Below are 16029 nucleotides of genomic sequence, written 5' to 3'. Positions count from 1 at the left end.
CTGTCCATTGGTGAAAGTGGGGTGTTAAAGTCCCCTACTATGATTGTGTTGCTGTCGATTTCCCCTTTTATGGCTGTTAGTATTTGCCTTATGTATTGAGGTGCTCCTATGTTGGGTGCATAAATATTTACAATTGTTATAGCTTCCTCTTGGATCAATCCCTTGATCATTATATAGTGTCCTTCTTTGTCTCTTGTAATAGTCTTTATTTTAAAGTCTATTTTGTCTGATATGAGAATTGCTACTCCAGCTTTCTTTTGATTTCCATTTGCATGGAATATCTTTTTCCATCCCCTCACTTTCAGTCTGTATGTGTCTCTAGGTCTGAAGTGGGTCTCTTGTAGACAGCATATATATGGGTCTTGTTTTTGTATCCATTCAGCCAGCCTGTGTCTTTTGGTGGGAGCATTTAATCCATTTACATTCAAGGTAATTATCGATATGTATGTTCCTATTCCCATTTTCTTAAATGTTTTGGGTTTGTTATTGTAGGTGTTTTCCTTCTCTTGTGTTTCTTGCCTAGAGAAGTTCCTTTAGCATTTGTTGTAAAGCTGGTTTGGTGGTGCTGAACGCTCTCAGCTTTTGCTTGTCTGTAAAGGTTTTAATTTCTCCATCGAATCTGAATGAGATCCTTGCTGGGTAGAGTAATCTTGGTTGTAGGTTTTTCTCCTTCATCACTTTAAGTATATCCTGCCACTCCCTTCTGGCTTGCAGAGTTTCTGCTGAAAGATCAGATGTTAACCTTATGGGGATTCCCTTGTGTGTTATTTGTTTTTTTTCCCTTGCTGCCTTTAATATGTTTTCCTTATATTTAATTTTTGACAGTTTGATTAATATGTGTCTTGGCGTGTTTCTCCTTGGGTTTATCCTGTATGGGACTCTCTGTGCTTTCAGGACTTGATTAACTATTTCCTTTCCCATATTAGGGAAGTTTTCAACTATAATCTCTTCAAATATTTTCTCAGTCCCTTTCTTTTTCTCTTCTTCTTCTGGGACCCCTATAATTCGAATGTTGGTGCGTTTAATGTTGTCCCAGAGGTCTCTGAGACTGTCCTCAGTTCTTTTCATTCTTTTTTCTTTATCCTGCTCTGTAGTAGTTATTTCCACCATTTTATCTTCCAGGTCACTTATCCTTTCTTCTGCCTCAGTTATTCTGCTATTGATCCCATCTAGAGTATTTTTAATTTCATTTATTGTGTTTTTCATCATTGCTTGGTTCCTCTTTAGTTCTTCTACGTCCTTGTTAAATGTTTCTTGCATTTTGTCTATTCTATTGCCAAGATTTTGGATCATCCTTACTATCATTATTCTGAATTCTTTTTCAGGTAGACTACCTATTTCCTCTTCATTTGTTAAGTCTAGTGTGCTTTGACCCTGCTCCTTCATCTGCTGTGTGTTTTTCTGTCATCTCATTTTGCTTATCTTACTGTGTTTGGGGTCTCCTTTTCACAGACTGCAGGTTTGTAGTTCCCGTTGTTTTTGGTATCTGTCCCCAGTGGCTAAGTTTGTTCAGTGGGTTGTGTAGGCTTCCTGGTGTAGGGAACTAGTGCCTGAGCTCTGGTGGATGAGGCTGGATCTTGTCTTTCTGGTGGGCACATCCACGTCTGGTGGTGTATTTTGGGGGTGTCTGTGGCCTTATTATGATTTTAGGCAGCCTCTCTGCTAATGGATGGGGCTGTGTTCCTGTCTTGCTAGTTGTTTGGCATAGGGTGTTCAGCACTGTAGCTTGCTGGTCATTGAGTGATGCTGGGTCTTGATGTTGAGATGGAGATCTCTGAGAGATTTTTACCGTTTGGTATTACGTGGAGCTCGGAGGTCTCTTGTGGACCAGTGTCCTGAAGTTGGCTCTCCCACCTCAGAGGCACGGCCCTGATGCCTGGCTGGAGCACCAAGATCCTTTCGTCCACACGGCTCAGAGTAAAAGGGAGAAAAAATAGAAAGAAAGAAAGAAAGAAAGAAAGAAAGAAAGAAAGAAAGAAAGAAAGAAAGAAAGAAAGAAAGAAAGAAAGAAAGAAAGAAAGGAGCTATAATATAGTGAAGCAAAATAAAGCTATTGTAAAGCAAAGCTATACAGACAAAATCTCACCCAGAAGCATATACATATACACTCACAAAAAAAAAGGAACAGGGGAAAAATTAATATATCCTGCTCCCAAAGTCCACCTCCTGAATTTGGGATGAATCGTTGTCTATTCAGGTATTCAGCAGATGCAGGCACGTCAAGTTGTTTGTGGAGTTTTAATCCGCTACTTCTGAGGCTGCTGGGAGAGATTTCCCCTTCTCTTCCCTGTTCACACAGCTCCTGGGGTTCAGCTTTGGATTTGGACCCGCCTCTGCGTGTAGGTCACCTGAGGGCGTCTATTCCCCGCCCAGACAGAACGGGGTTAAAGGAGCAGCTGCTTCGGGGGCGCTGGCTCACTCAGGCCGCGGGGAGGGAGGAGTACGGAGGAGGCGGGGCGAGCCTGCGGCGTCAGAGGCCGGCGTGACGTTGCACCAGCCTGAGGCGCGCAGTGCGTTCTCCCGGGGAATTTGTCCGGGGATCACGGGACCCTGGCAGTGGCGGGCTGCACCGGCTCCCGGGAGGGGCGGTGTGGAGAGTGACCTGTGCTCACACACAGGCTTTTTGGAGGCGGCAGCAGCAGCCCCAGCGTCTCACGCCCGTCTCTGGGGTCCGCGCTGATCGCCGCGGCTCGCGCCTTTCTCTGGAGTTCGTTTAGGCGGCGCTCTGAATCCCCTCTCCTTGCGCGCAGCGAAACAAAGAGGCAAGAAAAAGCCTCTTGCCTCTTCGGCAGCTGCAGACTTTTTCCCGGTCTCCCTCCCAGCCAGCTGTGGTGCGCTAAACCCTTCAGGCTGTGTTCACGCCGTCAACCCCAGTCCTCTCCCTGCGATCCGACCGAAGCCCGAGCCTCAGCTCCCAGCCCCGCCCGCCCCGGCGGGTGAGCAGACAAGCCTCTCGGGCTGGTGAGCGCTGCTCGGCGCCGAGCCTCTGTGCGGGAGTCTCTCCGCTTTTTCCTCTGCGCCCCTGTTTCTGTGGGATCCGCGCTGTTAGCTGCGGCTCGCGCCCGTCTCTGAAGTTTGTTTAGGCGGCGCTCTGAATCCCCTCTCCTCGCGCACCAGGAAACAAAGAGGGAAGAAAAAGTCTCTTGCCTCTTCGGCAGCTGCAGACTTTTTCTCGGACTCCCTCCCGGCTAGCTGTGGTGCGCTAACCCCTTCAGGCTGTGTTCACGCCGCCAATCCCAGTCCTCTACCTGCGATCCGACTGAAGCCCGAGCCTCAGCTCCCAGCCCCCGCCCGCCCCGGCGGGGGAGCAGACAAGCCTCTCGGGCTGGTGAGTGCTGGTCGGCACCGCTCCTCCGTGCGGGAGCCTCTCCGCTTTGCCCTCCGCACCCCTGTGGCTGCGCTCTCCTCCGTGGCTCCGAAGTTTCCCCCTTCTGCCACCCGCAGTCTCTGCCCGCGAAGGGGCTCCTAGTGCGTGGAAATCTTTCCTCCTTCACAGCTCCCTCCCACTGGCGCAGGTGCCGTCCCTATTCTTTTGTCTCTGTTATTTCTTTTTTCTCTTTTGCCCTACCCAAGTACGGGGGGAGTTTCTTGCCTTTTTGGAGGTCGGACGTTTTCTGCCAGCGTTCAGTGGGTGTTCTGTAGGAGCAGTTCCACGTGTAGATGTATTTCTACTGTATCTGTGGGAAGGAAGGTGATCTCCGCGTCTTACTCTTCCGCCATCTTCTCTCCTCCCCTCTCTTTGACTTTTAAGTGCTGCCATTTGGCCTCTGTTACTCTGGGATTCCATGATCTCAGTTGGAGTCATCCTGCACTGTAATGCCTGGTCTATGTAGGAGAGCCACCACAGTAGAATGCTTGTGTTCCCCTAAATAATGTATAAATCAATGCCTTAGTTAAAGGCATATCCTCTGGGTCCTCTCAGGGGATGTAGTGGGGTGTGGGATGGAGATTTCATATGATAAACTCACTCTAACATTCCTGACTCCTTAAACCTTTGATTGCTTCTTCTGCATCATGCTAGGGATGTTTTGACATTTCAACCTCATTGAATGTAAGGCCAAGTCTCATCAAACCAACAAGTAAACTGATAGAGCCACTTCCAGATTTAAAACAAACATTGAAACCAGAACATTTGTCAAGTACACCTGGATTATTAAATTTGGCTCAACTCAGTGTTATATTCCATCCTCTTTGCTTTAACCCCCATAAGATTCACTCCCACACATATTCTCCAGGTTTCTGACAATATATATTATCAAAACATTGCAATTCTCTTGATGTATTAGTTGCTTCTTTCTGAGTCACACTTTGTACTTGTCCTCCTAAAGCTTGTTGAGATCTGATCCTAGTTTATGGGTCTTGAGGCAACAAGGGGTTTGATGATGGGTCTTAAGGAAAATGGTCGTCTCCTTGTAAGACAACCACTTCAGGTGAGCTTATTACGGTTTTCCATTAAAAGGAGGCTCATATTCTCAGACATAAGAAGAAATGTTGTGTTCCACTCACAGGGGAGGCTCAGAGTGACTCAGGAGTGTAAGATTCTCAGCTCTGTTTGGGTACAACTAGATGGCCCCATTCCAAGTTTCAGAGTTCCACTTCTTTGCAATCAGTGTCCTAAGTTTCACATGGCAGACTTGGTAAGGCTGTGGGTTTCCCTGACCTTATAATTTAGCTATCTATACAATTAAATTTTGTGTTTGATTTTCAGCAATATAAGCCCTGTGACAATTAGAAATAAGCAATATTTTTAGGGCTGCAATAGAAGTTCTCTGACCATGACTTGTGCTGAGAGTTTAAAGACCTGAGCTTCTCATTTTACCCCATATCACAATCCACACAGTAATTATTACTGCCATAATGGTCAAGTAAAGGAGCCTCAAATATCACAATCATCTACAGGAGATAATCTGATTCACCAGGATGCCACTGCATGCCATCAATCACTACCATACCATGTCTCACTGGTAAAGGAGCTCAGCACTGCATTCAAGCCCAAGGCATGACCCACCCATTTCTCCAGTCCCATTTTTGAGGGTCTGTTTCCTGGGATTACACCTGGTATGAGTTTTATAACAGTTAGGACGTGAAGATAGAAACCAAAAAATATAATATAACAGAAAGAATTAATTCGGTATAAAGTTGTTAACTAGGTAACTAAAAGGTAAAGATATTACTCTAACTTATCAAATAGGTATTAAATGCAGGAAGCAGCTATTACCTCTAGGGCTGTGAGAACAAAGGGAAGAGATTAGGATTATTAAAATTTAGCAGTTTAGAGGAACATAACTGAAACATGAATTCTCAGAGGCACCAGCCCACTGGTGGTGATGTCTCTGAGCCCTGGAGAAAGATTTTGTACACCTGGAGAAAGGGCTACAAGTCCCTTCTTCCTCCTTCAACCTTGCAGGTTCTGTTTATCACCTCCTATTAACAAAACATAACCTGCAGCCAGCTGGCAAAGAAAAAATGTGGTTTGGAGAGTTTTAGCTCCAGCATGACAAAGCATAGAAGGGTGGATTTGGAGCTGAGAGTTGGTAGCCTAATAGCTGGCACATTTATCTTCCAAACTGACTTTAGCGAGATAGATCCTTATGAGGGTATAATGGTTCTAGAAGAATCCAAGAGTCTCCTGGAATAGTTTTATTTCTTTGGTTTCAGAGAGGGGAGGAACAGAAGGTGGTCTTCCCTTTCTTTGTGTTGAACTGGACTGGAGAGGTTTTACACAGGAAGTAGATATCCCATAGCAGCCAAGCACAACCTGTCCCTAACCATACTCTCCACAAAAATCCTATGGAGGAGAAAAAGCCAAAGCTTTCCTCACAGGCTGGTCCTTTATACTTTTCTTGCTCATCCTATAATCATAGTGTTCTAAATTATCTCTCATTTTAATCTGATGTCATTTTTCAATTTTGGTACATCTTTGTCAAGGGCCAGAAGGACTGCATATAAAGGCTGTATTAGTGAAGTAAGCAAATTAAACTGGAAAATATTGTCACTGCAGAGATTTATAAAGGAATAACTGAGATAATAAAGAGCAGAGCTATCCAGCAAAACATTTTCAACCTTTAAAATGCTATATCTGGGTATATCTGGTAAAAAATGAAGTATGGATTATTACACCAGGATGAATTAGCAGGAAAGAGGGGCTTTTGGGCATAAAATAGATAAATTAGGTTGATGTTTATGATGGGAAAGTGTAATTTGATCACTTGTGGGTTTATAGAATAATAATGGTTCCTTTTGAGTGTTTTAAGGAAGACCATTATGTATGCCTTGTGATCTATGTTATTTTGTCTTGTCTCTTTTACGAGTCTCAGTTTTTCTGTGAATTTTTTATCATGAACTAATTCTTTCTTCATATTATATTCTAATTTTCATTTTCCCTGACTATTCTTTCTCCTCCTCCTAATCCCCTTTAACTCAGATCTGATTCTTGTCTAAGTATTTGTGCAGAATCCCCATTAGTCCTTACATCTTTTCCCTATATTAAATCATTATTCATTAAGAGAGGCAGCTGTCATTATGGAGTGACCTCTGGGAGAAGAGTCAGCTCTTGGCTTTGCTGAAGTGCTGTATAAAAGTCTACTAAGAAGTCAGAATCTCTGGTCTTCAGTTTTCTCTTCCATAAAATGAAGAAATTAGACTAAATACTAGACTAAGATTGCTTGAATTTCTAACACTGTATAATTCTGGAACTTTGAGGGGGTTTTTCAGGTTTGAGGACTACTGGTCTAACAAATACTGCTCACATGGAGAAAAAAGATTTTTCACTTAGGCAAACCCCATAGAGAAAATGATCATTGTTTAAATAACAAGACTCTTCCAAAATGAAGAACTTTTGTGACTCTTAATATCCAATGATCCCAAGTTCTGAGACTACAGTGGACTTTTTATCCAGGGCAGAAATTTAAAATAGGTGTAATAGAGGTGATCTGTTGACTGTTTTAAAGTGAAAAGAGACAAAATGAACAATCTAAGTTGCTAATTATTGCAGGTTTACTGGCAGTGAAATAAATTTCTGGAATTACAAGTCCTTTACAAGAGGAGATGGAGTTGTAGGTCAAGGTTTCCTTGGGATAAAAGTACAAGAAATATCTCTAAATCAGTTTAGTGCTAAAGTAATTAATGGACAGAAAATTGAAATTATAGGCCTGAAAGCACTGTTTAGTGGAGCAGTTAGGCTGCAACATCTGTCATTCTACTGATCTCTTGGATTGATTGTACTTATCTGGTGGGCCAGGCCAGTGTCCCCTGTCCACTTCCCTCTCTCAGTGCATGATTTGGAGAGGGTATTCTATATATAGAAGAGAGCCTTTTTTTCAGTCATGCTGTGCTCCCCTGCTAGGACCCTAGCTCCTCTTCAAGGAGAGTAGTGGTAATATACTTAGTATCATTTTCCCAGGAGAAATAGATGAGCCTGATAAATTTCAGTGATTCACTTATTCATTCATTTATTCATCCATCATCCATTCAATAAATATTGAATGAGCATCTGTCATAGACCAAGCACTATAACAAGTGCTGTATCAGTCCTGAACAAGCCAAACAGGACCTTGGCCTCATGGAGCTTATAGTCTCTCCCATTTTAGACTTCTAATCCTCACTCATTCTTTCCCCCTCCTTCCACTTCCCAAGCCTCCAGAAGATTGTGGCATATTTTTGTCATTGAAAGCTTTTCTTTTTTAACAGGTTAAAAATTACATAGTACAAATTTTAGAGGAAAAGTTCACAAGGTTTTGTTTGTTCTGATACACTTCAAATGTATCAGAACTAAATAAGATCAACCATTAAAATCTTTAGGAGATTCCATTGAGCAAAACTTTTGCCTGTTGGAGTGAATGGGTTTTACCATCCTTATATGTAGCTGCAATGTGTGGCCTCTTCCCCTCACCCTCAATGCCCTTGTTTTCTTTGTGAAATTGTCTTGTCTTTAAATTTCTTTTCTATCACACTATGTAAGGTGGAAACCTGGAATTAATGGGAGACCTACTTCATGTTACTTTATGACTCAAGGAAAAGGCAAAAGAAGAAACTTTTATTAATAATGCTATTGCTAATAATTATTTTTAAAAGTATTTATTATTACACACCAGGCAGTGTGTCTTGAACTTCTAGTGAGGTGTGTATGCTTTTTCCCAGAACAATACCTTCTTTACTGAGATCTGATAATCTGCAAATTGCACAGGCTCAAATGTATTTTGACACATTGATCCTTTAACCTGTTTTTACTTCTTGATTAATACATTACAGGTAATTCTGTATCAACCTTAAATTCTTTCAAGGATTTAAAACTATCTTTTGTTTGTTTGTTTTTTGTTTTTTGAATTTCATTTATTATTTTTTATACAGCACATTCTTATTACTTGTCTGTTTTATACATATTAGTGTATATATGTCAATCACAGTCTCCCAATTCATCCCACCCCCACCACCCTTGGTGTCCATACATTTGTTCTCTACATCTGTGTCTCTATTTCTGCCTTGCAAACCGGTTCACCTGTACCATTTTTCTAGATTCCACATATATGCATTAATATACGGTATTTTTCTCTTTCTGACTTACTTCACTCTGTATGGCAGTCTCTATGGCCGTCCATGTCTCTACAAATGACCCAATTTTTTTTGGCTGAGTAATATTCCATTGTATATATGTACCACAACTTCTTTATCCATTCGTCTGTCGATGGGCATTTAGGTTGCTTCCATGACCTGGCTATTGTAAATAGTGCTGCAATTGAACATTGGGGTGCATGTGTCTTTTTGAATTATGGTTTTCTCTGGGTATATGCCCAGTAGTGGGATTGCTGGGTCATATGGTAATTCCATTTTTAGCTTTTTAAGGAACCTCCATACTGTTCTCCATAGTGGCTGTATCAATTTACATTCCCACCAACAGTGCAAGAGGGTTTCCTTTTCTCCACACCCTCTCCAGCATTTGTTGTTTGTAGATTTTCTGATGATGCCCATTCTAACTGGTGTGAGGTGATACCTCACTGTAGTTTTGATTTGCATTTCTCTAATAATTAGTGATGTTGAGCAGTTTTTCATGTGCCTAATTTATAGTTTTATAAATTATAAAACTATTTTTATAATTTAGACATCTATAGCTTCTTTTTAAGTTCAGTGTTTGACAGTGTTCTGGTATAAGACTCCCAGGGATGTGTGCATATTGTCATTTCAATGTGGCCTCTTTCAGAGCCTTGGCTGCTGCAGAAATTTGGTTTATTATGAATATTTGAATGGATAACATTTGTTGCTAATTCTTTGCAAGTCTAAAAAATCTACATGATATACCCCAAGGATGCCAGGTGGTAATATGTGGATTTTAAATATACCATAATGTGTTGTGCTCTAACTCATTTCAGACTATCATAGAGTTCAGAATCTAATCCAGTGGATAGAAAAATCTCTATTTCAAAAATAGCTCTTTTCATGATTAGGTATTGTTATTGTATTTTATAGCGTCACAGCAGTGACCCTTGAACTATCAGTTCTCTTTAGTGGGGATTCAATCATGTGTTGAGGTGTAGCTTTTTCTAGATGGCCTATGACAATATCTTACCTTGAAAGGGGCTCCTATGCCTGTAAATAAGATAGCTACAAAATGAGGCTAGGCAGTCCCCTTTAGAAATCCCATTCTGGAATAGTATATCTAGATTCTTTTTCTCTAACTTTTGTAACAAATATATACTTCTGGTAGATGAACACAATTCCGAAATTGGGCTTCTACCCTCTACCCAATCACCCAATCAGTCGACTTAAGGACTCTCAAAAAGCAGTGTGTGTGTGTGTGTGTGTGTGTGTGTGTGTGTGTATCTTTGTATTCTCAGAATTTTCAAACATACACAAAAGTAGTAAGAACAAAATGACCTTCTGTGTCTTTATATTCATAAATATAGGCATTTTGCTACTCTTGTTGCATCTATTAACCCATTTTTTTCTTGGAGTATTTAAATTAAATTCCAGACAATATATTTTTTACCCATAAATACTTTGATACATTTCCTAGATTTTTAATGTTAGGTGAAAGTTTGAGACAAAAATTGTTAAATTTACTTCATTCTTGTTTTTTGTCTGAAATTAGCATAATTCCATTCTAATTAGAACATGTTCCATGTTGATATGTTTAGATTTCCTGGGTTCGTTTTTGTCTCTCCTTGACTGCCACCAAAACCCTATTTTGTTCTTGTCATACTCAGCAGTTTTACACTGGTTCTAGTATAAACAGAGCACGACAACTACACAATGTATGTATATGTATATATGTAAGTGATTTTAAAGCTTTGTCCTCATTGACTATTTCTATTTCTTGAGAGTCAGATCATTAGTGTAAGATTTTTATTTTAGGCATAAATTATCACCTTCCTATTACAAACTCTATGAATTTGCACATAGAAATGGAGTGGATATTTTGAGTATAGGTTAATAACATGTGTAAACCTAGGCAGGTGTGATTTAGATTTTAGGAGCTAAGAATTACTCTACTTCACAATATAGTCCTATATGTGTTTCTGCTCTGAAACTATATTATGTTGGCCAGCTTTAAAAACATAAAGAACAGGAGAAATTTTGATAGTTTTCCTACTTTACTTCTATTGCTTGTTTGCTGAAACCAGCCGTAATATCTCTGAGACTCTGATTCAGTGGCTAATATCTTTTTAGCGGAACTCCCACCTCCGTACACAGCCATTGCCAGTCCAGATGCCAGTGGTATTCCAGTAATAAACTGCCGCGTGTGCCAATCTCTCATCAATTTGGATGGCAAGCTTCACCAGCATGTGGTTAAGTGCACGGTTTGCAATGAAGCTACGGTAAGTGGAGATATTCATTAATAAAAGCAGAAATTATTATCTGACATCTTCTCCCTAAAAAAGTATTCCAATAATGTTACTTACAAGTAGATGTGGGCTGGATACAGAAATGGCCATTTTTTTTATCCTTTCTTTCTTCCCTCTGGCTATTTCTCTTTTATCATACAAGGATGCCTCCAGGTGTTTAAAGCTAACTTCATTATGAAAATTTCATGATGAATTTACATGTAATGCCATTTGGCTCTTTACTTTCTAAAATGAGACTGACCATGGACAGTTATTTACAATTATCTTCAGTGTCTGTCCTCATCTCAACGAAATCCATTCTGATTTTCACTAAAATGAAATATACTGAAGTTCACTACAAATGTGGACTTTGTACTTATTATGTAGAAAATTATTTAAACTTGTTTTACGTCTGTAGGATGTCGGTATAGTTTTTTCTGGGCTTTCGTGATTGTGCATTTATTATTGACATTTGTGTCGAAGTGTTTATTAACAGCTTGGTATATTATTCCATTGATTTGATATTAATTCAGTGAAATATTCAAAAAAATTTGAAGGGCATATTTTTTTACTGAACTTTGAGAAGAGCAACTAAATTTTAAGTAGGATTTTTACAATTTTAAGTAATAAACTGGTAAAGAGTATACTGGTTAAATTAAATATATTTCTACTTTCATGGTTAGGCTTTATTTTAAAAAATTCAATCTGTCTCAAAACTTGAAATTAAATATTAATTTAATTTTTGGTATTTGTAGTTTTTCCTCTTTAGAAAAAGCCTAAAAGAAAAGTCAGCCAATGATTACTGTATCTCTAAGAACCTTGAAAGATAAATACTGGGGGCTTTATTATATGTTTTATGGAAAAATCATAAGATAAAACCTTAAGTCATGAAGCAATATATATCATTGTAAATACTTTTTCTATAAGGGACATCTTTTAGAGAACTTTATTGTGTAAATAGGTGATACCTGCAAAACTAGCTATTTTCTTTTTCAGTTGAACACTTAAATAGTAAGTTTCATTAATATCAACTTCCTTAGTGCTCCTTTTAGAGTTGGCATGCAAATAAGAATTGTTAGACACAAATAGCATTTTAAAAAAAAATACCAGTGTCTTAAAGGCTTCCTTGGATTTGGCATTAGTGTTGAATTTTTTCACCTCTTCCTTCACCCATACAAACTTTGTTCTTTAATGAGAAGAAAGAAAGGAGATTTAAGCTTTATATTTACATGTGGAAGTAAACAGAACAGAGTAGATCAATTATGCAAGAATCTCAAAGTCACTATGGATTTAGCCAGCAGCCTCAATCTGGTTACTTAGAAGTGATGAGTTAATATAGGGTCAATAAAATTTGGCTACAAATAAGCTAGCTACTTTTGGACATAAAGAAAATTGTGCTGAAATTTTTATATCATTACTACCCCTGTTAAGTAAAGACATGTAAAAAATTGTGAATATTCTAGAGAATATGAATAGTATTTAATCAGATTGCCTTGTATGGAATTAGTAACATTACAAGGGAAGAAAAAATTGAAAAAAAAAAGCCTTTGAGGAATGCTGTAACATATGACCTGCTAATGTTTAAAGTGTAATGTGATCTTAAATTTATGAATGAAGAGGTAGGTGTTAGGCAACTGGCAGCTTCTCTGGAGAAATTCTATGTTGAAAAGAACAGATATAATAGACAGATATAGTGGACCAGGGCACAAGAGAACAATTCTCTTATGTTCACTATCACTGTTTCCTACTCAATTTAACTGTTATTCATTCTCCTCATGTCACCTAAAACAGGATGCCAGTGTGTCTATTCTCTTGGGTAGCCACCTTTAACAGGAACTGGACATTCCTGTGGAGATTGAAAGAAATAAAACATAACAAAACAAAAAAAAATCAAGGTTAATAAAAGTCCTTTTTACTTCAGTAGATAGAATTAGGAAGGGAAGTAAGGTGTGTGTTGTGTGTGTGTGTGTGTGTGTCTGTGTGTGTGTGTCTGTATATGAGAGAGAGAGAGAGAAAGAATATGGACAAATTTTAGCAACACTTGGAGAACACAGAATTTAAGGTTAAAAGGAGAAGCAATATCTATGACTAGTTAGTGGAAAATTTGAGAAGTCCTGGAGAAAGAGTGGAGCTAGTTGGCTGCATACTTGATTGAGTCTGAGATTTGGAGACTAATAGACTGGGGTTTGAATCTGCCACTTAGTAGCTATATATCCTTGGGGACTTCTCTAAACTGTGGTTCTTCATGTAAAGAGGTATAATAGTAATAATACCTACCTCTTAGGGTTGCTGTTGGGATTACAGAGGTAAAGTGCCCAGCACAGTTCCTGGAACATGTAAGCTTATTTTGCCAAGTAAGACTATTAAAACTTATGCATATGGACAATGTCATCTCCCCTGCTGCCCCCCACCCCATCGTTTTACTGTAGACCAGACATGACATGGTGTGGGCTGGCACTGAGGACCAGTGCTTGAAATCTTCCAGTTCAATCATCTTGTTTTACAAATGACAGAATTGAGGTCTAGAAGTATGGTGGGAATAAAATACAGGCTACCTCAGAGACATTACAGGGTCAGTTCCAGACTACTGCAATAAAGCAAATATTGCAATAAAGCAAGTCACACAAATTTTTTGGTTTCCAGTGCAAATAAAAGTTATGTTTACACTATTCTGTAAGTGTGCAATAGCATTATGTCTAAAAAAAGGATATATCTTAATTAAAAAATACTTTATTGCTAAAAAATGTTAACCATCATCTGAGCCTTCAGCAAGTCATAATCTTTTTGCTGGTGAAGCATCTTGACTCCCTTTTGATGGCTGCTGACTGATCATGGAGGTGCTTGCTGAAGGTTGGGGTGTCTGTGGTAATTACTTAAAATAAGACAACAGTGAAGTTCACTGCATCAATCAATTCTTCCTTTCATGAACCATTTCTCTGTAACACACAATGCAGTTTGGTAGCATTTTACCCACAGTAGAACTTCTTACAAAATTGGAGTCGATCCTTTCAAACCCTGTGGCTGCTTTATCAACTAAATTTATGTAATATTCTAAATACTTGGTTGTCATTTTAACAATCTTCACAACATCTTCACCAGGAATAGATTACATGTCAAGAAACCAATTTTATTTGCTTATCCATAAAAAGCAACTCCTATCCGTTAAAGTTTTATCATCAGATGGCAGCAATTCAGTCACATCTTCAGATTCCACTTCTAATTCTAGTTCTCTTGCTATTTCCACCACTTCTGCATTTTCTTCCTCCACTGAAATTGAACACCTCAAAGTCATCCGTGAGGGTTAGAATAAACTTCTTCAAACTCCTGTTAATTTTGGTATTTTGACTTCTTCCCATGAATCACGAATGTTCTTAATGTATCTAGAATGGTGAATCCTTTCCAGAAGGTTTTCAGTTTACTTTGCACAGATCTATCAGAGGGATCACTATCTATGGCAGCCTTATGAAATCTATTTCATAAAAAATGAAACCTGAAAGTCAAAATTACTCCTTGATCCATGGGTTGCAGAATGAATGTTGTGTTAGCAGGCGTGAAAACATTAATCTCATTGTATATCTCCATAAGAGCTCTTGGGTCACCAGGTGCATTATCAATGAGCAGTAATATTTTGAAAGGAATTTTTTTTTCTCAGCGGTAGGTCTCAACAGTGGCCTTAAAATGCTCAGTAAACCATATTGTAAACAGATGTGCTGTCATCCAGACTTTGTTTCTCTATTTATAGTGTAGTGGCAGAGTAGTTTAGCATAATTCTTTAAGGGCCCTAGGATTTTTAGAATGGTAAATGAGCATTAGCTTCAACTTAAAGTCACCAGCTGCATCAGCCCCTAACAAGAGAGTCAGCCTGTCCTTTGAAGCTTTGAAACTAGACATTGACTTCTCCTCTTTAACTATGAAGGTCCTAGATGGCATTTTCTTCCACTAAAAGGCTTTTCATCTACACTGAAAATATTTAGTGTAGCCACCTTTCTTAATTAGCATAGCTAGATTTTCTGAATAACTCGCTGCAGCTTCAACATCAGAACTTGCAATTTCACCTTGCAATTTTTTTTTTAATTGAAGTATAGTTGATTTACAATGTTGTGTTAGTTTCAGGTGTACAGCAAAGTGATTCATATGTACACACACACACACACAAACACACACACACATATATATATTCCTTTTTGGATTCATTTACCTTATAAGTTATTACAAAATATTGAATATAGTTCCCTGTGCTATATAGTTGGTCCTTGTTGGTTATTTTATGATTAGTATGTATGTGTATGTTAATCCCAAACTCCTAATTTATCCCTCATCCCCGTTTCCACTTTGGAAACCATAAGTTTGTTTTCTATGTCTGTGGGTCTAATTATATTTTGTATATAAGTTCTTTTCTTTTAGATTCCACATATAAGCAATATTATATGCTATGGGTCTTTCTCTGTCTGACTTATTCACTTTAGTATGATAATCTCTAGGGCCATCCATGTTGCTGCAAATGGCATTATTTCATTCTTTTTAATGGCTGAGTAACATTCCATTCCAATATACAACATTTTCTTTATCCATTCATCTGTCATCTGATGGACAATTAGATTACTTCCATGTCTTGGCTGTTGTAAATAGTGCTGAAATGAACATTGGGGTGCATATATCTTTCCAAATTATGGTCTTCTCTGGATATATGCCCAGGGGTGGGATTGCAGGATCATGTGGTAGCTCTACTTTTAGTTTTAAGTGAATCTCCATACTGTTCTCCATAGTGGCTTCACCAATTTACATTCCCTTTAACAGTGTAGGAGGGTTTTTTCTCCACACCCTCTCCAGCATTTATTATTTGTAGTCTTTTTGATGATGGCTATTCTGTAAATTGATACAGCCACTATGGAGAACAGTATGGAGGTTCCTTTAAAAACTAAAAATAGATTTACCATATGATCCAGCAATCCCACTACTGGGCGTATACCCAGAGAAAACCATAATTCAAAAAGACACATGCACCCCAATGTTCATTGCAGCACTATTTACAATAGCCAGGACATGGAAGCAACCTAAATGCCCATCGACAGACGAATGGATAAAGAAGTCGTGGTACATATATACAATGGAATATTACTCAGCCATAAAAAGGGATGAAATTGAGTCATTTGTTGAGACGTGGATGGATCTAGAGACTGTCATACAGAGTGAAGTAAGTCAAAAAGAGAAA

The 16029-nt window shown here is 38.9% G+C and overlaps 1 protein-coding gene across 1 annotated transcript in view; it reads left to right on the top strand.

Annotated features, from left to right (window-relative positions):
- PIP4P2 (phosphatidylinositol-4,5-bisphosphate 4-phosphatase 2) overlaps positions 1-16029 on the top strand; it is a 90631-nt gene that overhangs the window by 18344 nt on the left and 56258 nt on the right. Inside the window, exon 2 of the mRNA XM_068525832.1 lies at positions 10663-10811. Coding sequence (XP_068381933.1) covers positions 10663-10811 — 149 coding nt within the window. The remainder of the gene's footprint in view (positions 1-10662; positions 10812-16029) is intronic.

The sequence above is a fragment of the Eschrichtius robustus genome, chromosome 17, assembly GCF_028021215.1.
Source record: "Eschrichtius robustus isolate mEscRob2 chromosome 17, mEscRob2.pri, whole genome shotgun sequence".
Classification (NCBI taxonomy): domain Eukaryota; kingdom Metazoa; phylum Chordata; class Mammalia; order Artiodactyla; family Eschrichtiidae; genus Eschrichtius; species Eschrichtius robustus.
The sequence above is the reverse complement of the archived record's forward strand: the minus strand, read 5'-3'. Positions and strand labels throughout refer to the sequence as shown.